Source organism: Pimephales promelas, chromosome 3, assembly GCF_988280905.1.
Source record: "Pimephales promelas chromosome 3, fPimPro1.hap1.1, whole genome shotgun sequence".
Classification (NCBI taxonomy): domain Eukaryota; kingdom Metazoa; phylum Chordata; class Actinopteri; order Cypriniformes; family Leuciscidae; genus Pimephales; species Pimephales promelas.
This window is the reverse complement of record NC_142771.1, coordinates 40241365-40265497: the sequence shown is the minus strand read 5'-3', so window position 1 is coordinate 40265497 and position 24133 is coordinate 40241365. Positions and strand designations below refer to the sequence as shown.

Here is a 24133-nt window from a genome sequence, read left to right as displayed (position 1 = left end):
AAGTAGGGGCTGTAAAACCCGGACTTCACCTCGGCTGGAGGGACCGTCTCGATTGCACCCTTCGCCAGCAGGGTCGCAATCTCCGCTCTCAGGACTGGGGCATTGCCACCAACTATCGTGGAGCGAACTCCCCTGAAGCGGGGAGGAGACCGTGCGAACTGAATCGCGTAGCCGAATCTGATCGTTCTGATGACCCAGCGGGATATCCCGGGAAGCGCTAGCCAGGCTTCCAGGAAATGAGCCAACGGGGTCATGCGAACCACAGACGTCCCCCCGGAGGGGCAGCGGTGCGGGTCGACTGGCACGCGTGCAGGGGTTACCCCGCTCGGATGCGTCGAAGCCCGCTCCCCGACAGAAGGGACCAGGGAAAGCGGAGCGTTCCACGGGGGTCTGTTCTGCCGGGGGTCTGGCGACAGAGGGGGAAGGGATTGGTGTAGCCCGGGGACGACACACGCACCCTTCCGCGCCCTCAGAGACAGAGAGGAGTGTGTGGGCTGACGCACGGGGGCATCGAGCGCACCCACTCCAGTCTGTGAGCTCAGTGAGGATGTCAAGTCTTTCTTTAACCAGTTCAGGGTGCTGCCCACCCGTGGGTGAGCAGCGGGGAGCTGAGAACAAAAGATTCTCCCCCGGCCCTCCACCGGGGGAAGGAGGGGGCCTGCTACCGCCTCCTGAGAAAGACTCGAGATCGTCACTGAGCGGCCCGTGTCAGGATCTTCGCTTGGCCTGGCGTTTAGCGGGGCGAGCGGCCTGAGGGGGCTGAGACGCCGGCCTGCGGCCTCCTCGACGCCGGGGCCCGGGTGAAGGCTGCTGCTGGGGCCGGGCGGGAGGGAGGGGAGCCGCAGGGGGGCGTCCTCGGCGGCGAGCAGAGGGAGGCACCTGCGCCGATGACTGGGTGGAGGCAGCAGCTGGTCGTCGGGGCAGGATGTGTTTAATGGCCTCCGTCTGCTTCTGGGCGGTGGAGAACTGCTGGGCGAAGTCCTCGACCGCACCGCCGAAAAGGCCAACCTGGGAGAGCGGAGCGTCGAGCAGACGAGTCCGCTCAGCGCTCCGCGTGTCCGCCAGGTTGAGCCAGAGATGGCGCTCCTGAACCACCGAAGTGGCCATCACCTGACCGACGGCGCGAGCGGCCACTTTCGTTGCCCGGAGAGCAAGGTCAGTGGCGGACCGCAGATCTTTAAATGCCGTCGAGTCAGTCCCGCCCTCGTGCATGTCTCTGAGCATCTTCGCTTGGAAGACCTGCAAAGTGCTCATGGCATGCAAAGCGGAAGCCGCCTGTCCCGCCGCTCTATAGGCTCGCGCCGCCATAGCAGACGAGAACCCACAGGCTTTGGATGGGTGCTTAGGAGGACCACGGGTGGAGGCGCTCTGTGGACACAGCTGCATCGCAACAGAGCGCTCCACCGGGGGCATCCCAGTGTACCCACGGGCGGCCCCACCGTCGAGGGGGGGAAAGGCGGGGGAGAGATCGCGCTCTCGAGTGGACAAAGGAGCCCCCCAAGAGCGCGATAACTCCGCATGCAGCTCGGGGAAAAAAGGTATTGGAGTTGGCCGTGGCCTTGCGGCGGCAGCTTTGTCCAGATACCAGTTATCCATCCGCGAGAGATCGGGGCAGGATGGAGGTTTCCATTCTAGCCCGATACTCCCAGCGGCTCGAGACAGCATGGCCGTCAGCTCGGGATCTGACACGGGCAACGCTGGCACTCCCGAAGGGGGCAACGCAGCCGCATCTTCCTCTCCCGAGGACTCAAGCCCGCCTAGTGATGCTGTGATAGACATCACATCATCATCTGGAGCGCTGCTCGAAGCAGCCGGTGCCGCCGAAGAGACAACCGACCGAGTCGCGCTAGCGCTCGCTGGCTCACGCACTGAGGCGGGAGGTGTGGCCCGAGGAATCGTCGGGGCTTTATCCCACACCGTCACCGTTAGATCGCCGGGTCCCCGAGTCGACGGGCCCCCTTCCGTGAAGGAAGCCGATCGAGTAGGGGGGACCGGGGCTCTCACTCTAGTGAGATCATTGAGCCTCGACCTCAGTGTGGAGATGGTCATGCTCCCACAGAAGGAACATGAGTCATCCACGAACGCTGCTGCTGCATGCTGAATGCCCAGGCATACAAAGCAGCGTTCGTGACCATCAGATGACGACAGAAATCTACCACATCCAGAAGGGCACGGGCGAACCATCTTTAAAAAGACGTGCCGCGTGCAGCTCTTTCACTTTCACTTTTATGAGAAAGGAGAAATTCACTCTTTCAGCGCTGAAGCTGCCAGGGAGAAGTGCAAAGTCTGGCAGACCACTGCTCAGATCGCAGGCAATGCAAAATCTCGCTGGGTACCGCCGTCACACCAACACTGAAGAGGACGCTCGTTCTCGAAGAGTCTTGAATCAGCTTTTAGGAGTGAAGAGGTTCTCTTGGCTCCGAAGCGAAAACATACTGCGGTTGCGTTCACTTCCTCCTTTTATACTCACGGAGTAGGGCGGAGTACGCTATGCAAATTTCCGCAGCCCCAAGGCATTGCATGCCATTGGCTCGTGTTTAAATACTCGAAGAGGATTAGCTTTCTATGCGAAACCCCCAATCTCCGTCACTTCTGACGTAACTCGAAGTGACTACGAAAGGGAACCCTAGTTTTCTGTTTGAGCGCTACTTTCTGAACTGGATCACCAGGAACTTTCATTTAACCCCATTTTGCGGCAAAGATCACAGACGGGGCCAGATTATTGTTGTTCGACATTCATCATTCAAATAGAGTTCAAAATAATATTCTTAGAAATGTGATTTGTAAGTTAAATGAGAGATGTGAAACAGTCACCTATATTTGTGTTTTTTTTTTATTTTATAGATTTGTAATGTTGGGCTTTATTATATGTTATATTTAATTTTTTTCAATGCATTTTGCCCAAGTGGAAAAGTTGAAAGATAAAATGTAGGTTTCTTTTAGGATTAACACTCATACGGGTTTAAAAAAAAAGCCTTCTATCACTAAGGGTTAAAACAGCATATAATTAATCACTATTTCCTGGTTATTGCATTGAATTAATCACGTTTGTTGCATTTAAGCAATTCAGATTTCTCTTGGTGTAGTAAAGTTTACTTGAACTTCAATATTTCCAAAATAAAATGTGTTAAAAACATTCAAAAGTTGAGTGCACACATATTGTGTTGTTATGAAAATAATACATTAAGTACTATCAATTTAACCCCACTTGTAATGTCTTTTTTAATTAGAAATTTGTTTGTTTTTAAAAATGTACTTACAGACTGAGGTAGCAGCAAACATTAGGCAGTGTATGTACATGTTCAATATCCCAAGTGTCTCAAATGCTTCTGCTAAATGGTGAGGCTTCACTCTTGAGCCAAGGTTGGCCATATTTAAGCACTGTGAGAAACATGCACGACTTCCCAAAATGGTCAAAATTAAGAATTTTCTATAGAGAATCAATAAGGTTGACATAACACCTGGGGACTCACATCACAGAAAGGAATTATAATGCCTTAAACACATAAAAAGTCAAATATTTGTCTAAATATATGACTATACATAAAACAATCATCTTTGGCGCATTTCTACATGTAACATGAGATGACACTCCTGCAAAAGCTACCGCTCACAGATGACCAAATGACCAAAACTATTATGTGTTGTTTATTCATATTGCTACAGGGCAAAAGACCTGTCAGTTTAATATAATACAGGGGGTTTCAAAGTCAAAGCTCCTTCTGAAATTACACAATGTCCCTCCAGTATTAATTACAAGGGGGTGGCATGAGGACCGTGAGGGGATGGCAACACCAAAGCATTCAATCATTTATACTAAATTTAATATCAAAATATCATCTCTACAAAATCTATGTACTATTATTAAAGACAAAACAGCCACACACAACAATTATCAAGATCCAAATGATCCAGCGATCCAGTAGAAAGTGTCTTCACTGAAAGTATAGGGTTTGGTAAAACAGGCAACAGAAACACGCAAGTGTCAAAATGAACAAATTGATTGAAAAAAGAAAACACTTCCTCTAACTGTTAGATTAAAAGAGCAGTACAAATTGTTTACAAATGTTTTGTGTTGTTAGGCATGTGATCATAATATGTGGGTTTAAAATTGGATTAATGCGTCTCACAGCACTATAGTCTTCATGAAAGGATTATTATGTTACCACAAATCATTAAATATATTACCTTTTATTGAATAACTGCTTTGAAATGGGAATTTTTAAATTGGCGCCACTCTCGCATTGAGACAGGCAGCAGAGACGCAGCAGTGATGATTATATTTATAATACTTTAACATTTAAATCTTTAATAAATTAACAATTATATATATATATATATATATATATATATATATTCGTAAAGGGAAAAGTTACCAACGACCTGTTTGGACAGCCGAACACAACGAATTATGATCCAACCTGTTTCACTTCCCTGTGACTGAAAATTTTCGGTTTTCAATCCAATCAAGTGTTTACATGTCCTTTCAATCAGAATAGAATTTAGAAAAGGTCTAAATCCCGCTATCTGATTTGAAATTCTGATCCCACCCCATTCGAAATTTAGGCCACATTTACACATAGTATTCAAACAAATGTTTCCTTGTCCTACCCTTCGTGTAAACGGGGCATTTCGGATTGAGCTCTATATGAACTCAATAAGGTTTTACATGAAGGCTTTTCAGTTCGATTGGGCAGTCAGTCCGATTACTTGGGTTGGATATCGTTTGAATTTTAACAATTCGATTCTGATTCTACTTATCAATTCCGATTATTAACGATTTCTTATTTCGATTCCAATAAGGCAAAACAATTTTTTTTAAATCATTCACATTTATTTTAAAACTTATCGCAAAACATTTCAATTTAGCTGAATACCATGAACAAAAATCAACAGGTTAAAGAAGACTTGCTCAAGAAACCTTTGTCTATGGTTTGAAAACTCCATATAAAAAAAACAACAACAGCATCCACAACTAATCTGATTATCAACTGCTAAAATAAAAACTAAAAAATCACTTATAATTGGAGTCAGATAAAATTATTCAAATTATTCTGCATTTCCGTAAGGTTTTGGACGAATTTGGTCTGACTATAAGCCTGAAGAAAACGGAAGTTATGTACCAGGAGTTATCAAAAGACACCTATTTAACTATAATCCACGTGTTATTTCAAGTGATTGCAACAATATCCAAGGAGGTGGACCACCGAATTGCCAAAGCCTGTAGCTCCTTCGTAGCCTGGGAAAACCCAGACAACTTCCGGCAAATTTAGATTTGCTCTAAAAGTTAGTCTGACAAAGAGCTCATTCAAACCCATTTCCAGTCTGCAGAAATCACGGCACCAATCAGAAACGTTAGAGCGGGCTTTACACTATGATGACAGCGCTGGGATTTTGAAGCAGATTTTGTAGCCTACATTACAAAGATGGTCGAACCTCACTCGCTCGAATCAGCTATCGCGTCTGTTTTTAAGCGATTTGAATGTTTCCTCTTTGTTAAAAACCGAGCAAAGAACAACACTCGGAGCCGCCGCTCTGAAAACATCATCTCCTTCATCACTCTGATTGGTTTTAGGTCCACCCGCGACGTCCGGTGGTGACGCCCCTCTGGAAATGATTTGTCTATGACGCTTTGCCAGACCATATCTCAGTTACAACTGAGAATGGTCTGGTTTTAACAAGGCTAGCTCCTTCGGCCACCTACAAAAATGTGTCTCTGGAGGAACTGCTCACTGTGCCTGCTAACTAAGATCCAAGTTTACAAGGCAATTGTCCTCTGCACTCTACTGTATGTTTCTGAGTCATGGGTCCAGTCCAGAAAGCACATCCAACTGCTTGAGTCCATCCATCAACGTTGTCTCCATTTCATACATCCTACAATCTCTGACCTTCAAGTAATAAACCATGACCCCATGGGTTTCAACATCAAAAAAGATCAAAAATCGATCAGTTGAAATGGTCATTCAATTTTCATTTTCAGTTTACCAACAACCCCCATTCAACCATATCAGTCCATAGCCCCTGGACTGAGAATTGGGAAATCCCAAATTACCTCACCTCTTGACCCTCTTTTTATTGATGATAAAAATCTCCCTGCCTCCAGTTATCGGTTCCAAAAGAACTTCCGTCAAACAAAAAATCAGTCCTCAACAGTTCCGACATCCCAACCTAGCATTCTCTTTCCACTCCTTAATCATAGGGGCAGGCACCACAGCAGCCCAGAAGGGCCTACCCGAACACCAAATAAATAAAAATGCTTCGACCATTTTGCATCTTACAATGTAGGCTCTCCTGTTTTAATTGCAGAGTGAACTTCCTATTTATACATTTACAAATTGGGGGTCTCTCTCCTTCAAAACGCAGCGGGAGCCCTCCCGGTCGAATTGCATTGTGAGCTTTCCGTTCGGCACTGTGGGGGCTCTTCCTCTCCGAATCACTGTGTGACCGTTCATGTTTTTTACCATCGAGGCTCTCCCATTCGGATTGCAGTGTGGGCCCTCCTACCTGAACAAGCGGACTGGAGGCATCAAGGACTGTCTGTCCCTTGGGCACAGCAGGTCTTCATGTCTTTAAGGGATCTTAACCCCTGTGTCAAAAGGACGGCAGTTCTGCATTTTTTCTATGTACCATAGGCTCCCTCCCAAAAGAAAGAATTGGCTACCCAACGACCCAACCTTTCCTTGCCCCACCTGCTCTAGAGCAAAGGTGGAAAGTCCAGGGGTCAGAAAGTAAAAGTCCAAATCAAAAATCAAAAACTCCAGTGTTAAATGAACTCTCCTGGGAGTATATTTGGATCGAGACTCAAGAGTGTTAAAGTTAATGACATAACTAAGTCTTCGAAGACACCTGATGTTAACAAGCAGAATCACTGAAGGAGAAAATCTATATTTTAGTCACCATTATGGTGATCAGTGTTTGCTTTTGTCGGGCAGTTGACTTTTAAGGAATGATTACCTTAACATTTTGTGCGGCTGTTGTAATTAAATTTTAACAGTCAGATGAACAAAGAGAAAAGGTGATCAGATGTTGTTGGTTATGTTTATTGATGGTGTTATTTTCATTATTATCATTCATTATTGCTATTTTCAAAGCCACGCTGTGTACCTAATGGGGACAGTACATTCTCCACAGATATTTTTGCTCAAAGGCAAAAGGACAAACATGGTTTACAACCTTTTTAACTCCAAGAAATGTCTAAAAAATAATAAAAAAATAATAGTTTTAAAATAAAATAAAACTCTGTCAATACAGCTGTCACCCACCCTATAGTGATGGATCTTTACATAGAATATGACCTGCGAGGAGTCATGTAGTTTGGCCATTCAATGAAGATCTTGCCCTTGAGCGAGACACTTAAGCCCACATTGCTTCAGGGAAATCAATTGTAATCAATTCATGAAAGTTATAAATTGCATTGAATCAACAAACAAATTCCACTTGCCATGGTCATTTGGCAATATATATGAATTATCTAAAATAAATACAAATATGTTCCAACCAAGGAAACATGAAAAATAAATAAATAAATAAATAAATAAAGGTTTGTTTGTTTAGAAACATGTGTGTTTGTAACACACGTTTGATCATCCAGCTGTCAGGTCTTCTGTGTTCGAGCTTCCCAAGGACGCTGTACTTCGTCAACAATGGATACAGTTTATGTTTGATTATGTTCCTAAAAATGATGATGTAATCTAGCTCTCTGTGCTGCGCATTTTACGAAGACCGCTTCCAGAATCTCCACAAGTTCAACACCGGATTCAACAAGAAACTGTTACTACATGAAGCACTTCCAACTTTAAAACCAGAGGCAGCAGTTGTTGGGCCACAACCTGTAAGTAGGCCAAGACTTAATCATTTTAAATGTATTTGCATGTTTAATTTCAGACGTAGCCTTGTGTTTTATTTTTTATCAAATGTCAGCGCTGGCTTTATAGCCACTAGGCTACTAGTTATGCTATTTTGTGTCTACGACAAACGCGTACAAACAATATGGACTAATTTTTTTTATAAGTACTAATTTTGTAAATGTATTTTCATGTATATATGCTTTATGACGTTATTTTCGATTTGATCAAGAACGTAAACCAATGCCAACGCTGTTTGTGTATATAACGTTAGTAGCCAGTCAGTGTAAAACAAACGTGTATAAAGTTTAAAAAAATATAGGCAAATTATCATTCAGAAACGTTTAGTAAGAGCAGTGTGTGGTGAGGTTCTGCTTGCCTCTCTTCATTGCGGCTTTCTCTGTCTGATTCTGCCTCAAACTGATACTGCAGTTCGACACCATTATTTACATCTGGACCGGAGCTCATGACATGCACGTTTCGCCCGTAAAGGTAATGGGCGTTAACCTTCCGGACAATGTGAGCAACAGTTTAGCCAATCACAATACACCGGCCCAAACTAACCAATCTGAGCCCACTGCCTGTTTCTGCGGGAGCGGTTTCATAGAATCAGGAAGTCGACCGCTCGTTCGAGGACAGAGGAGAGCGCGGCTGACAATAAAGGTGAAGTTTATGAAAAATAAGACTTTTAAAAAAAGAAAAAACACAAATACATGTTATATTGCACCCCATAAACACAATCATGCAAAGAATAAAAGCAGTAACCAATTCTCCTATTCCTCTGTCTATCTGATTCCTCTGACCCACGCTGATATAACCTTGTCTGATTGTCCGCAGCCTGCCTCTCGACCTCCTGCCCGTCCCGGATTCTGATTCTCTGCCGCCCACCTCGGCACTAAGGCTGTCCCAGGATACTGAAAGTTCCTGAACCTCCTGCCCGGTTCGACTCACGTCTCAGTCTGCCTCCTATTATTATTATTACCCTGAGTTTACCCTGACTTTTCTGTTTAATAAACTCGTTGCATATGGATCAATCTCGCCCCACTGAGTCATTACAGTTTGCAGTTTTGCAGACTTGGTCTGAAAATTTGTGAATGGTTTTACTGAGTGAGCCTCAAGTTCCACTTTTAGTGTGTAAGCAGTTTAAAAAAAACACTTAGAAATCAAAACAACAAACAAATACATTTTTCACCCTTGCATTTCTATTTATTTTGTAAATATATTTTTTGATTATACACATATTGGTAATTCATCACCATTATTTCTATAGCTTTATACAATACAGATTGTTTTAACAACAGAAACAAATTCAAATTCTACTGAACAGCAGCTACAACAAGCCAAAAGTGTCATTATTCAGCTCAAGTCACAGTGTTGATTCAGTATACACTCTTAGAAGAAAAGGTTCTATATCTATATATTCTATATATTTGGAACCCCTAAAATGCAATGCATGAATGATCACAAAATTCAAGATATGGTGGTTAAAAAATGTAATTAATCAATATCACACAAAGAGTGCCATTTCAGTATTTATCCTCCAAAAATCTGCATGATTAAAATGTGATATTAAGTTACTACAACAGTTTATAATATATATTTATAATAATTTAATAACAACTACAAAATGTTGCAGAATAATGTAATATATGAATGAATAATAGCCTTTAAAGAACCCTTGTGCCAAAAGTGTTCTTTCTTGTCATTATAGAACAATTTTTAGCATAAAATGTCCGTTGGAGTTGAGTAAAGAACCCAATGATACATATATAGAACCCTTTTTTCTAATAACTGAAACATTCATCAATTGTGTGTACATACTGCACAGTGTATTTGTGCACATATATGTACGTGTGACAAACTCCTGTACACCCCACCACATACCAAACAAGCAAAAGACACAAGAGAGCTTTACATTTTTCACAACTGTGTGTATGTGGCAAATCATTTTATGTTTGTGTGTAGAGTTACTGAGCAAAAACATAATTTTTGGATGAATTAAAATAGTTTTAAATTATGTGTTTGCTTTTGCAAGAGATGTATGATGTTTTGCATGTTGTGTGCATGTTTTATAGTTTTGTGTCTGTTTGAAGAAATTTAGCGATAGTTTCAGAAATTGTATATAAGCAATTTGAAAAAGCGATAATATTTTATTGTCTGCTATTTTTCACTTCACTCATTGTGGCCATAACATGGAGAGATCACTGTGAAATCAAAGTGTCGACTGGGTTGTGTGTTATCTCATGTACTGTATTTAATACCATTCCAGAACCCAAAGCTTCCCAAGCACAGACAGAAACACAATAATGGTGATAATGTAAAGAACCAAGGAGGTCACATCTAAGATTCTTGCCACTCTGGTCCAGCTGAAGCTTCTCTGCATCTCGTTCTGATCTATAACTGAGTCTGGAGGGCTCTGCAGGTCTCTCACACCGTCTATGAGAAGAAAAACAAAGCATGACCGTGGATCAATAATTATTGTTGTCAGTATCATCTCATATACAATTCTTCGATTGGGAATTGCTGATAGCTGTGTAGATTCTTACCATCGAATCCAGTAGCAGCTGCTGTGTTTTCTACTGCTGTTCTGCTCTTAGATCCTTTAGCCATCAGATAATTCACAATGATGGTCTCCAAAATGCTGATGCCAATAAGACAGAAAATCCCACTGCAGTAAACCCCTGTGAAGACAGCAAAATACATCATGCCTCTGAAAATACACCCCTGGTACTTTGTTGTTGATGTTCGAATTGTAAGACTTAGGGCCGATCCCAATTCTACCCCTTACCCCTTCACTTTCCCCTTCCCCTCCATTTTGCGCGTCCACGTGAAGGGGTAGGGTTGTCCCAATTCTCTTTTGGTTGGAGGGGGAGGGCTAGGGGGAAGGGCCAGATAGCCCTTCAAACGAAGATTTTTCGGGAGCACACTTCAAACGAAGGGGTATGAGAAGTGTCACTGCTAACCCAGGCTGGCTGCCCAAGCGACAAAGGAGACCCATAAATTTAAGTATTTGTGGCTTTAATAAGTATTGTAACGACAAATAATGATTTGCTTTATGTTACATTCAATATTGTGTTCATATTTACGGTCAGTTTCTTCACAGAAACGTTTGTAAAAAAAATCGCTAAAATTACTGTAGTTTGCTAACGATAGTCCCGCAACATATTTTCGTCGTCTCCGTTTTTTCCTGCGAACTTCACAAGATGCAAGAAAATAGCTGTAACCCACGCGACTGAGATAACTGCAGCTGTCGACGGGATCTTGGAAGTTGTGATAAACATCGGCGCATCTCCTGTGACGTAGGCGCTAGCGACGACTTATAATGACGTTTAACGGAGGCGTAGTGGTGTCCCATTTCTTAGGGGAATATTTTCACCCCTACGCATTGCCACTCTGGGCCAATCCCAATTCTACCCCTTACCCCTTCACTTTCCCCTAGCCCTACCCCTTCGCCTTCCCCTTGACCCTTGAAACAGAGTGGCAATGCGTAGGGGTGAAAATATTCCCCTAAGAAATGGGACACCACTACGCCTCCGTTAAACGTCATTATAAGTCGTCGCTAGAGCGCCTACGTCACAGGAGATGTGCGGATGTTTATGCCGTCGACAGCTGCAGTTCTCAGTCGCGTGGGTTACAGCTATTTTCTTGCATTTATCTTGTGAAGTTCGCAGGAAACAACGGAGACGACGAAAATATGTTGCGGGACTATCGTTAGCAAACTACAGTAATTTTAGCGATTTTTTTACAAACGTTTCTGTGAAGAAAATGTCCGTAAATATGAACACAATATTGAATGTAACATAAAGCAAATCATTATTTGTCGTTACAATACTTATTAAAGCCACAAATACTTAAATTTATCGGTCTCCTTTGTCGCTTGGGCAGCCAGCCTGGGTTAGCAGTGACACTTCTCATACCCCTTCGTTTGAAGTGTGCTCCCGAAAAATCTTCGTTTGAAGGGCTATCTGGCCCTTCCCCCTAGCCCTCCCCCTCCAACCAAAAGAGAATTGGGACAACCCTACCCCTTCACGTGGACGCGCAAAACGGAGGGGAAGGGGAAAGTGAAGGGGTAAGGGGTAGAATTGGGATTGGCCCTCTGTTTCAAGGGTCAAGGGGAAGGTGAAGGGGTAGGGCTAGGGAAAAAGTGAAGGGGTAAGGGGTAGAATTGGGATTGGCCCTTTGTGGGTGTGTATTTTCATCTTACACTGTTAACCCTTTGAACCCCACAGGAAAATCCTGTAGTGTCCACACTAAAAGTAACATTGACGCAGTGTTGCAGCGATATATTTAAGTGAATATGTAAGTGATTGTTGTGATGAATACCTTTAGAACACATTAGTGATGAACAAATTAAAACACATTAGTGTTATCAGCAAAAGTTTTTTTTTTTTTTTAAAGTGAACTACTCCTTTAAATGAAAGACGCCCCACTCTCCCCATACCCAAAGTGCACAGATGGTGTTGTATTTCTTTTGAAGTAGGTTGATGTGCATACTCTTTTTAATAACACAACACAAATATGAAAGGATTTGCGAGCGTTCAACAATAAATCCCTAAATTCACAGATATATTTAAAGGTGGGGTAGGTCGAAATTTTCTTTAAAAAAACAAACTTTTTCCCAAATATGTTAAAACTGTCTATACCAATACATAATTAAAATGTAAGTAGTCTGAAAAAGTCTACCTTTTCTGTCAAAGATACTGGAAAAAGTAGGATCCTCACAACTGTGTTCCTTTCTTGAAAGAAATGATATCTGCGAGAACTTTCAGTCAGGATTTAGACCACATCATAGTACCGAGACAGCTCTCATCAGAGTCACACATGATCTGCTCTTATCATGCGATCATGGTTGTATCTCTCTATTAGTGTTACTCGATCTTAGTGCTGCATTTGACACAATTGACCACAACATTCTTTTAAATAGACTAGAAAACTATGTTGGCATTTGTGGAACTGCATTAGCATGGTTTAAATCATACTTATCTGACCGTTATCAGTTTGTAGCAGTAAATGAAGAGATGTCTTATCGATCACAAGTTCAGTATGGCATACCACAAGGCTCAGACCGCTGCTGTCTCTGTACATGCTACCATTAGGAGATATCATATGCTGATGATACCCAGTTGTATATTTCTTCAAAACCTAACGAAACTTACCAACTCACAAAATTAACGGAATGCATAGCTGATATAAAAAATTGGATGAGTAGTAATTTCATACTACTAAATTCTGAAAAAACAGAGATTCTTCTGAAAAAAAGAAAACTTCCACACGTAACTTACCAACTCTGCAGAACTGTTATCAACAATTGCCTCTGAGTTTGACTGTTTTGCCATTGCTGGAGATTTCAACATTCATATAGATAATGCAGAAAACAATATGGCAAAAGAAATCAAAACTGTTTTAAAAACTTTTGATCTGACTCAGCATGCACACGGTCCCACACACAATCGTGGACACACTCTAGATTTACTTATCAGTACGGGTTTAAACATCTCATCGATTGTGGATTGTTATTAAGGATGTAGCACTGTCTGATCATTTCTGTATTTTCTTTGATATATTGATCTCTCCTGCAGTTGAAGCTAGATCTGTGTCTGTCAAGAAGAGATGCTTAAATGAAAACACTGGTGTGCTATTTATGAAGGCTATATCTTTAAAACCAAGCATATCTGCTGACTCTGTTGATTTTCTCCTTGATTCTTTTAACTCAAAAATTAAGAGTGTAATTGATGATATTGCTCCTGTAAAAGTCAGGAAGAATAGTGGCAGACAAAAAGCACCTTGGAGAAACTCAACAGCAGTGCAAAATATGAAAAGACAATCCAGAAGAGCAGAACGCATGTGGCGGAAGACAAAACTTGTAGTCCATTATAACATCTACAAAGACAGCATCCATGCTTTCAATAGGGAACTAGGCAAAGCTAGACAGACTTTCTTCTCAAATATTATAAACAGCAATATAAACAACACACGCACTCTTTTTGCTACTGTAGAGAGACTGACAACCCCCCCGAGCCAGATTCCCATAGAAATGCTCTCAGAAAGGAAATGCAGTGAGTTTGCTTCTTTATTCTCTGAGAAAATCAATAACATCAGAAAGGTGATCAGCACATCCTTGAGTTGCTCTGGGGTCAGGCAGATCAGACCACAACCTGAGAAAGTAGTTACTATGTCTGATTCCGAAGAAATCGATGGCACAATTTTGGTAGAAACCGTACAGCACCTTAAAACATCCACCTGCGCCCTTGACGCACTTCCCACGTCTTTTTTCAAAAGTGTGTTAAACTGTTTAGAAGCAGATCTCCTAGAACAGAGGTCTCAAACTCGCGGCCCGCGGGCCGCATTTTGTGGCCCCCTACTTGATATTAAAGTTTAATGTTAGTGCGGCCCGCCGTTGCGTTTGCCGCGTTTTTTTATTATTATTATTATTTTTATCCCTTATGGGCTACCATATATAGTCTCGTGACAGCTTACGGTGGGTTTGTTGTCAGTTGTCATAGACAACCACGAAGTACAAATATACTGCGCCTGGAAAAAATGAGCGCGTCGCTTCAATTATGAGCGCGCTCGGCGCTTGATGCGCACCGTATCTGAAACGTACTTGACCGTGCAAAATATGTGAGCGCGATATGTGAACATGCCCAAGGCGAGCTACCACCACCAAATCAGGCCACAGCTAATGATAGCTCGCGAGCGACGTGTTGGATACCCCTGCTCTAAAACAATGTGAGAATAATCATTTTGAGCTTGTAATGTGTTGTGTCTGAAGGCAATGAAAGTTGAACTCGTTCATATTTTGGGCGAACGTGAACTGAACGTAGCGTACTGTATTACTGCCTGATGAACGTTACAGTGAACTTGTTCATTATAGTGTCTGTGAACCGAGGAGCGAGGAGGCGTCGTAAGATCATTTAAAAGGGTTTTATGAGATCGGTGAGGATGGGAAAATCTTACATGTCTGTGCAAACTTTGCCCGTCGATAAAATGATTGTTATCTGTGGTTGTATATGGGCTGTGGCAATAATAATAGCCTATAATAATAAAAAAGAAGCTCGCAGCAACATATGGAAAAAAAGTTAATTTTAACTAGTTCATTTTAAAATTTGTGAACTGAACTTTGAACTAGTTCATGTAATGAACTTGGTCCAACAGGTTGATAAGAAGGTTTGCTTTGATATGTGCAAAGTCAGTAATTTGCCTATACATGTGTAGAAATAATTATTTGTATTTCAAAAGCAATAATTGTTTTTCTAAGTATCATAAAAGGAAATGTGCCTTTTGGAAAAAAAAAACATTTAATATAATAGTGTTGTATAAAGAAAATAAAAAGCAAATTTGACTATCATCACAAAGATGTGTATATGAAAAAGACAAAGTTTGTAAAATTAACTTCAATTGTCAGAAGGACAGCTCATGAAGAACCAATCACGTACAGAAAGGAATGCTCAACTTCAGAGGAACAGTTCAGAAGAAACGTTAATAATAAAGATTGAGAAGATTGGATCAGTTTGGAATACTTAAATACATTTTTTTTTTTTTTGAATACTTGATGCGGCCCGGCCTGACCCAGACTCTATCTCCAGCGGCCCCCAGTTAATTTGAGTTTGAGACCCCTGTCCTAGAAGTAGTAAATGCCTCACTTCGCTCTGGGAGTTTTCCGAACTCCCTGAAAACTGCAGTTGTCAAGCCCCTCCTGAAAAAGAGCAATCTGGATAAGACCATCTTGAGCAATTATAGACCGATCTCAAATCTTCCTTTCATAGGCAAGATCATTGAAAAGGTTGTCTTCAATCAGCTGAACAATTTCTTAAGCTTAAATGGATACTTTGACCATTTTCAATCTGATTTCCAATCGCATCACAGCACAGAGACAGCGCTCATAAAGATAATAAACGATATTCGCTTAAAGCTAGGGTATACGATTTCAAAGATTGTTCATTATTAATATCCTTGTTTAGATGCTGGTTATGGTTATATAGTACAATCCTAACAATATGAATAGAAAAAAGAATTTAAAAAATCCATTCACTCTATTGGCTGTACAGCCGCAGAAAAGTTGACCAATGTAAGCTGTGCAGCCGCACAGCTTATATTGGTCAACTGCTCTCATCCAATCACCAGCTCCACTTGAAACTCCGCTTGGCGCTCACGTCTCCAACCCAACCGCACCCGCCCCCGCCCCCCTCCGTGCGTGAGCAAACAGCTGACAGACTGTCTACGGTAGCTAGCTAGTAGCGTCAGATCAGCAATGCATAAAGCAATGGATAAAAAATATAAACAACAGCAAGCGGCCCCTGCTTGCCTCTACTGTAAAGTTTGGACGAAAGAGAAAGTCTGTGGAGGAAAGATCAGAGATTAAATAGAAATGTGAAGAACGCCGGACTCTAAGTAGGATAAATATAGCGTCCTTCATTGACCATTGGAGAAAGCTTCAGGGAGATCTGGGACTGAAAACGACGCTGACACGGGATGACTTTTTGTTGAGCAGGTAAACATTTATTTATTCTTTTATGGTGTGACGTGTTACGTGGCTTTTTATCAGTTTGACAACTTGCTCATGCTGCCGGTCGGCATTGGAATGTTAGCCGTTTAGCATCGCCTATCACGGGTCAAAGTAATTATATTTCTTGTTCGAGGTTTCTGTTCGAGCCGATCGGAATTTGAACAAGATGCGCTGCGTGCTGCAATAACAATTACTGAAAACCTTAGCAATACTAGTAGTATTATAATGGTGGTGGGGAGTTTAGAACATTTCATGTGTTGCTAATCTTGCGTTGACGTGAACTCAAATGTGACATACGTTAAACCGTGCCCTCAGTTTTTGCAATCTGTACCCACAAATTCATAAACCGTGCCCACGCTTTCGCAATCCGTATGGGTTTGTAATCCGGACTCACGGGTTTGTGGCTCGTCCCCCAGAGTGTGCCGCATGATTCACAACACAGTCTCATGAAGATGCGTATCTCCTGTTTAGATGCGGGATGCATTGCATTGTTTTTAAAATCCTTTTTTAAAATGGATCATTTCTTGCATTTAAAAAAAAAAAAATACATTTAGGATACTTTTATCTTTAAAGTAAATTTTTAGAGGAAAAAGCTCAGTACTATAATAAGCGAAAATAATAATAATAATAATAATAATAATAATAATAATAACACAGTTCAAAAACTGTAAAAGGTTTGGTTATAAGTTATAAATTATTTTATGTTAAATATATTACTGTCGTCGGTTAACTCATTCATAGTAGCCTAGTAATGCAAATAAAAATGCATTTAGGCTACAGGCCTATTTTAGAAGACGCTTTTATCCACAAAAAAGAACAAAGCAATTCGTCAAACGTCAGTCTTAGACAATAATAATAGGCTACGATTCTAACAAACAAACACAGGTTTTAACGTATATCCAACTGTTTGTGTGCATGTCACTGCCGCGGCCGCAAACACTTGCATGTTCCTATCAACAGTGGAACAATTTAAAATAATCTAGCATTTCTGGTCATACGGAAAAAAAATACATAATACATTATTTGCAACTACTTTATTTGTGTAAACTCACAATAACAAGAAAACGTCGTTATTTTTCAGACACATGCCTATAAATCACCTATAAATCATCTCTCACATGCTCTTCTCATTTAGCACTGCGGGCAAAATATAGTTTTTAGAAAGCAAAATCTATTTTTTTTTCATAGTATTAATTTGCGAATATTTTAAATGTTTAATAAAGGCAAAAAGTCAGCCTATGCGTCAAAATCTTGTGTTTAGGCCTATATTTGTGACATTCTCAGCCCTGTTTTATTATTGTCTAACTAGTAGGCCTATTATGACTGACATTTGACGAATTGCTTTGTTTCTTTTTTTTTTTTTTATAAAAGCGTCTTATAAATATGTAGCCTAAATGTAATAATAATAGCATATTATTATTAGGCCTATTATTTGCGTTTATAACTTCAAATGAGTTCAATTAAGACAGGAATATGTAAAACAATTATGAATGTTTTATTTTTATAGACCTATAACTTTGTGTTTGTCTTAGGCTATATTTATTTATTTATTTTTTTTGTAAGTGAAGTCCTTTTAAAAACAATGCATCCCGCATCTAAACAGGAGGCCTGGTTGAATCATGCGGCACATTCTCGGGGACGAGCCACAAATCCGCGAGTCCGGATTACACACCCGTGAGTAGCCTACGGATTGCAAAAGCGTGGACACGGTTTATGAATTTGTGGGTACATATTTCAAAAACTGAGGGCACGGTTTACAAATCTGAGAGCAGGGAATAGGAACTCGTGGCTACGGTTTATTAATCCGTGGGCACGAATTGTTAAACCGAGGGAACAGTTTGAGAATCCAGTGAGTAGCCTACAGTTTATAAATTGAAGGGACGGATTGCAAAAGCTACCTATTTAAGCTTCAAGAACGGTAGGATAAACATAAAAGCTGTCGGCCAACAGCATGTAACGAGGTTCGATCTTGCGTCGTTTGGAGGTACATGAGGTTGAGGATGATGCGTTAACCACACAGCTATCGCTGGACTGCTGATGCGCTGTCGTCTTATACGATTGTAAAGCCTCATTGATGTAGCCTAATATGTTTTGACTGCAATGTTTTAAGGTTTCATTATTTTTTCAATTTAATTTCAGTATTGTGATTCATTAATTAATTTAACTACGTTTCACTTGAATTAATCTGCTACCATTTTTCAATCGCTCTGAAAGAGCCGCGGCGCAGCTGAAGATTACACAAAAAACGGACACTTTTTAAAGTCTGTGATTGTAGCGCCTCTTAGCGGCCAAAGGCAGCAAATACACCTCAACTTTTACCGCCGCGGCAAACCTGCGGCGGTAAAAATCACATTCTGGTTGTCTACCTACTGTAACACACTATAGACTTCCTAAATTCAAAAATAGGCTTCATAGCTTAGACCTGCAACACGTCCTGTAAATCCTGATGTACTTGGTACCTCAAAGAAGGATGGCGTCTACGCTAATATCAGTTTCTCTGTTTATCCTGATGGTGGACCTGCGCCTGGACCCATCCCGACTCATCCTTAAGTGCCGGCCTCATCGAGACGACAGCCATCGGCACTGATCCTCAACATCTCGTCTCCAAACCGGCGTGATTACTTCGACTTCCAAACAGATGGAAATGAACAATTCTCTTAATGTTTCGATCCAATTTGTTTTGTAATCACTGTTCCTTTGTTGGCCAGAGGAGAAGGGGCTCGTTCTTCGTACGTTGCTTAAAACATCCGAGATCAAATGAGAGATCTAAGATGATATCATCGTGCTAATCATGATCCGGCTAATTGGGTTCTTCGAACACACCTGTTGTTTATGATTAGTATCGCTGGATTGAGTTATCTGAGATAACTGCGCGTTCTCGCGTTGGTTTAAAAGGGGACATGTATCGATAGCAGAACCAGTGATCAGCAGCGCTGCTATTGGCTGTTCAGCATGGCCAAAGAACACGCCCAGTTTTTCTCCCAAGCAGAGCAAGCGCTTTTAATGCAAGGTTATGCCGAATTTCAGTCTTTAATTAAAACGCCAGGGAACACCTCAAAGTGTGCAAAAGCCAGGAAAGAGTGCTGGAAAAACTAGAAGACAAATTAAATGCGTTTGTGGTGACCATGTTAGATGTTTTAATAACTTATTATTATTTTATTTTTATTTTCATAATTTCATAATTACTTTGTTCATTGTAATGTCGAGTCACCACACTATAATAATGGACATGGTCAAAGTGAAGTACAAAAATATTCTACTTAATGGTAATTTTAGGCCTTATAGGCCTACTAGTCTCTTTTAAAAAGGCACTGTTAAATAAATGATTGTCTGTTTATAAAAGCAACCAGGAAAAAGGCTGAGAAAAAAATAATAATGATGCTCCTGACCCCCGGCAGAACAGCTGACCCTTGGGTTGAATGTGAATTGCCCTGTTGTGAAGGGCATCCCTGGGTTCAGTTCTTCCAGACCCACATCAGGGACCAGTAGCAGCAACACCTTCATCACTGGGAAATGAGATTTAAATGATCTTTGTACACTATGAAATAATTTGTTGCTGCATTAAATGAAGTAGACCTATAATCCAAATTGGCTGGTTTAGTCATTTCAACTGTTAAATCTTGAGTAATGATAAATTGTGTCTTGTGAAAGTAAAAACTGATAAACTTATGTTAATGTAAAAAATATTTTGCCATGAGCTATCAATCACATTGCACTGGAGAGTGAAGAAAACTTCTCAGATGACTGTCCTTTGGAGGAAGTACTTTAATTTAATTGATGGCTTTAATTGATTTCTACTTGTGCCTATGCCTATTATTTCTGACAGGAGTCCACATGTACAGAAAGGCCTAAGAGTCTGCACACAGCAGTGATACAGGGGTGGGCAGTGTAGAGACAACTTTTGCTTTTTATTTGTTGCATGAGGCATGTGTGTGACACAAACGACACAGGGTTAAATTCGTTCCCTATATGAGTCTTCAACAGAAAATAGAGTATTTTGAAAAAACAAAAATCAGGGGGAGAAACAGAACTTGACTAAGAAAAAATTGCACTAGAAATAGAGTTGCTTCAAAATAAACTTCAGAGTAAAATCACACAGAGTACTATTGCTGACGTTGCATAATATCTTTTAAAAAGATGACTGAATAACTGGCTTTTCTTTACAAAGAACAATTGAAATAAAACTCTAAGCAAATAGAGTTTTGCAAATTTGTCTTGTCTTTTATTTTAGGCTTAATTAAACATTTTTTTTTTCTTTTTCTGATGTTGGCAGTGTTGTGTAATATGGCACATGCAATGTCACAGGCCCTGTCAGGTGCAACCCTCAGGCTTTTTAGACCCTGAAATCTTCCCTTTAGTTGGCCAAAGCTCATGTCATTGTGGCAAAAAAAAAAAAAAAAAACTTAGAGCACTACTTTGTGAATGGCACAACAGAAAGCTTATCAAGTTCTCCGCATCTCCAATAGTGTAAAGGAAGCCACTCGCAAATAATTTTAGGGCAATGCAAACATTTTGTACTGTTGTTGAAGCCCGACATCGAATCAAACATTAATGTGCATTTCCAACAAAATAATAATGTATTTAAACAACACCCTCACGACGATCGTTTCACGAGAAAACTAAAATAAATCTCAGAAATTAGGCTACACTATCGCACTGCGCTGAAGGACTTCCCGTATCAGCCGCGATCTAATCCTGTTTACATGAAATAAGCCTGCTCGCGAGCAGGTTCAAGCTGACGGACTTGTTGCTATGACAGCAAGTCCAGGATGAGTGTCGAAGAACCAAACGATCCAAGATCATGGCAAATCGCCAACAATCAAATCCAGCTAACTGAGTTAGCGACGTACGAAGAACGAGCCCCTGGCCCCGACTGAGCCTGGGTTCTCCCAAGGTTTTTTTTGTCCATTCAATCACCTGATGGAATTTTGGTTCCTTGCCACTGTTGCCTTGTTTTTGGCTTGCTTAGTTGGGGACATTTAATATTCAACAATATTATTGATCTGTGTTGTATTATTTTCATGTTATCACTGTGAAGCTGCTTTGATACAATCTGTATTGTAAAAAGCGCTATTTAAATAAATGTGACTTGACTTGACATAGACTGTTTAAACAAATTTGGGAAAAAGATTTTTAGAAAATTTCTACCTACCCCACCTTTAATTTATTATGAGAATACTGTCGTTTTAATAATGAATACTGTTGTTTTAATTATGAATACTGAGAATACTGTTGTTTTAATGTTTCATATTTCATAAGATGTGTTACCTTGACTTGAGCCTTAGTTATAGGATTGCATTATTAACAAGATGACAATCATGTCTATGTGAGACTCACCAATCAGAGGGATTTTATCAGCTGTAGAGGGCAGTGTGTCACTAAGAATCAGCAGAAACACAGAAATAGACAGCAGTAAAGTCACTTTAAAGCTCAGCTTGTCTGATCCACTTGAGTCAATGAAGAAGGAGGCCACATCCAGCACAAGGAAGAAACATACTGGTAGGATAATGTTGGTAAAATACAGTAGAGGTCTCCTTTTAATTGTGATCTGCCATGAAGAGAAAACACATCAAAATGCACCAATCAAATAAAAAAAAAGAAAATTTACATTTTTACTGCAATCATGAGATTGACTGCACAGTAAAAAAAAAAAATAAATAAAAGGTAACACTTTATTTGAAGGGGTGTGCATAAGATTGACATGACACTGTCATAAACATGACATAACACCTGTCATGAACATGAAGGAGTCTTTCTGAATGTTTATGACTGTTGTCATTAAGTGTCATTCGGTAAATTATGACACTTTTAATACAGAGTTTACATTGTTTAAAATGTCTTTGTTATGACAACTTGACATTAACAAAGACAGAAATGTCTTGATTATGACAACTGTTTGCCAGTTCTGGGCCACAACCCAGCAAACAGAATTTTGTTATAAGAATGTTCTCTAAATATTCAGTGTTGGTTCTGGGAACATGAAAAATGTCCAGTTTTCTTGATGTTGGAGGAACGTGTTTAAAAGGTATGATGTTCCTCAAACGTTCATTAAATTAAATTTTCTATTAAAAATTCAACATGATTTCTAACATTCCAACATAAAAATATCCAGTTTCCTCAAGGTTACTACACAGCCAAAACTCAAGAGTATTAATATATTAATTTGAGTGTTAAATAAACACTGAAGAGTGTTAAAGTTAATGTGCTAATTAAGTTATTGATTGAGTGATGACTGAGCATTATTAAAGACACCTGATAATAACAAGCAGAATCACTGAAGAAGAAAACTCAAATTTTAGTCACCATTATGGTTATCAGTGTTTGGTTTAGTTTGGCAGTTGACCTTTACATGTTTAACTTTACATTTTGTTTGGCTGCAGTACATGAGTTATGACTGCCAGATGAACAAAGTGATCTGATGGTGTTGGTTTTGTTATAACATAATCATTATTTCACAATCTTATGACCTGAATCACTGAACTCAAGTAGTCCTAATCTCTGATTAGAATGTATATTGGTCATTACAGAATCAAAGTGATTTAACTGAGAAGTTCCAGGTTGTTTAATATAAAGTTAATGATTTAGGCACACACAGACATATAGATTCAGTGTATGAATCTCCACAATGGTGACAAAAAGAATATTCGATTAGGAAAAGGAGATTCGTAAGACAATTCAGATCATAATTTATTCATACCGCAATGTATGATGGGAGCTATGAATGAGTTTTGATTTGTGGCACCCAGAATGCACTGCAATATGCTTTATTATTGTCACCATTGTTGATAATCACAGGCTGATTATTGATATCTGTTTACCCAAACAAAATTCCATTTTCAATAACTTTTGATCAAAACAATTTTAAAGAAATCTTTTGGATTATATTGAAAAATCTGGATTTTATGCTATTAAATCAGATTGATTCTGTAATGACTAATATAAATTCTAATCAGAGATTAGGACTGCTTGAGCTAAGTGATTCCAGTCATATGATTGTGAAATAACAATTATATTAGAACATAACCAACACCATCAGATTACTTTTTCTCTTTGTTCATCTGGCAGTCATAACTCATATACGGCAACCAAACAAACTCTAAAGATAAACATGTAAAGGTCAACTGCCCAACTAAACCAAACACTGATCTCCATAATGGTGACTAAAATTTGAGTTTTCTTCTTCAGTGATTCTGCTTGTTATCATCAGGTGTCTTCAATAATGCTCAATCACCACTCAATAACTTAATTAGCACAACACTCAAATTTTAACACTTTAACACTCTTGAGTCTTTAACACTCTTGGGTTTTTGCTGTGGAGTAACATTCAGTAAACTGGACATTTTTATGTTCTTGGAATGTTAGAAATGAACATCACAATCATGTTGAATTTTTAATTGAAAAGTTTAATGAACGTTTGAGGAACATTATACCTTTTAAAACACGTTCCTCTAACATCAAGAAAACTGGACATTTTTCATGTTCCCAGGACCAACACTGAATATTTAGAGAACGTTCTTATAACAAAATTCTGTTAGATGGGTTTAAGCCTGGTAACAAGCAGAATCACTGAAAAAAAAGATGAAGTGCTGAATGAGAAGAGCCATGTCTCTGGAACCTATTAGAGAGAGTATAGGGGGCACAAGCCATCAAACTGAAAGTGACAGGTTTATTGCCCCCCATAAAAATAAGCCCCGCCCCTTTTTACCCCTCCCATTTATGGACTGTACGTACACCGTTGGAAAATTCCCACGGTCTCCCCTCCTCTTTCCGCCCCCACCATCCC

The 24133-nt window shown here is 40.2% G+C and overlaps 1 protein-coding gene across 1 annotated transcript in view; it reads right to left on the bottom strand.

Moving 5' to 3' along the window:
* Positions 1 to 10098: 10098 nt before the first annotated feature.
* LOC120462985 (5-hydroxytryptamine receptor 3A) overlaps positions 10099 to 24133 on the bottom strand; it is a 53878-nt gene continuing 39843 nt past the window's right edge. Inside the window, exons 7-9 of the mRNA XM_089128051.1 lie at positions 21688 to 21898; positions 10391 to 10525; positions 10099 to 10280 (exon numbers count right to left, since the gene is read on the bottom strand). Coding sequence (XP_088984177.1) covers positions 10099 to 10280; positions 10391 to 10525; positions 21688 to 21898 — 528 coding nt within the window. The remainder of the gene's footprint in view (positions 10281 to 10390; positions 10526 to 21687; positions 21899 to 24133) is intronic.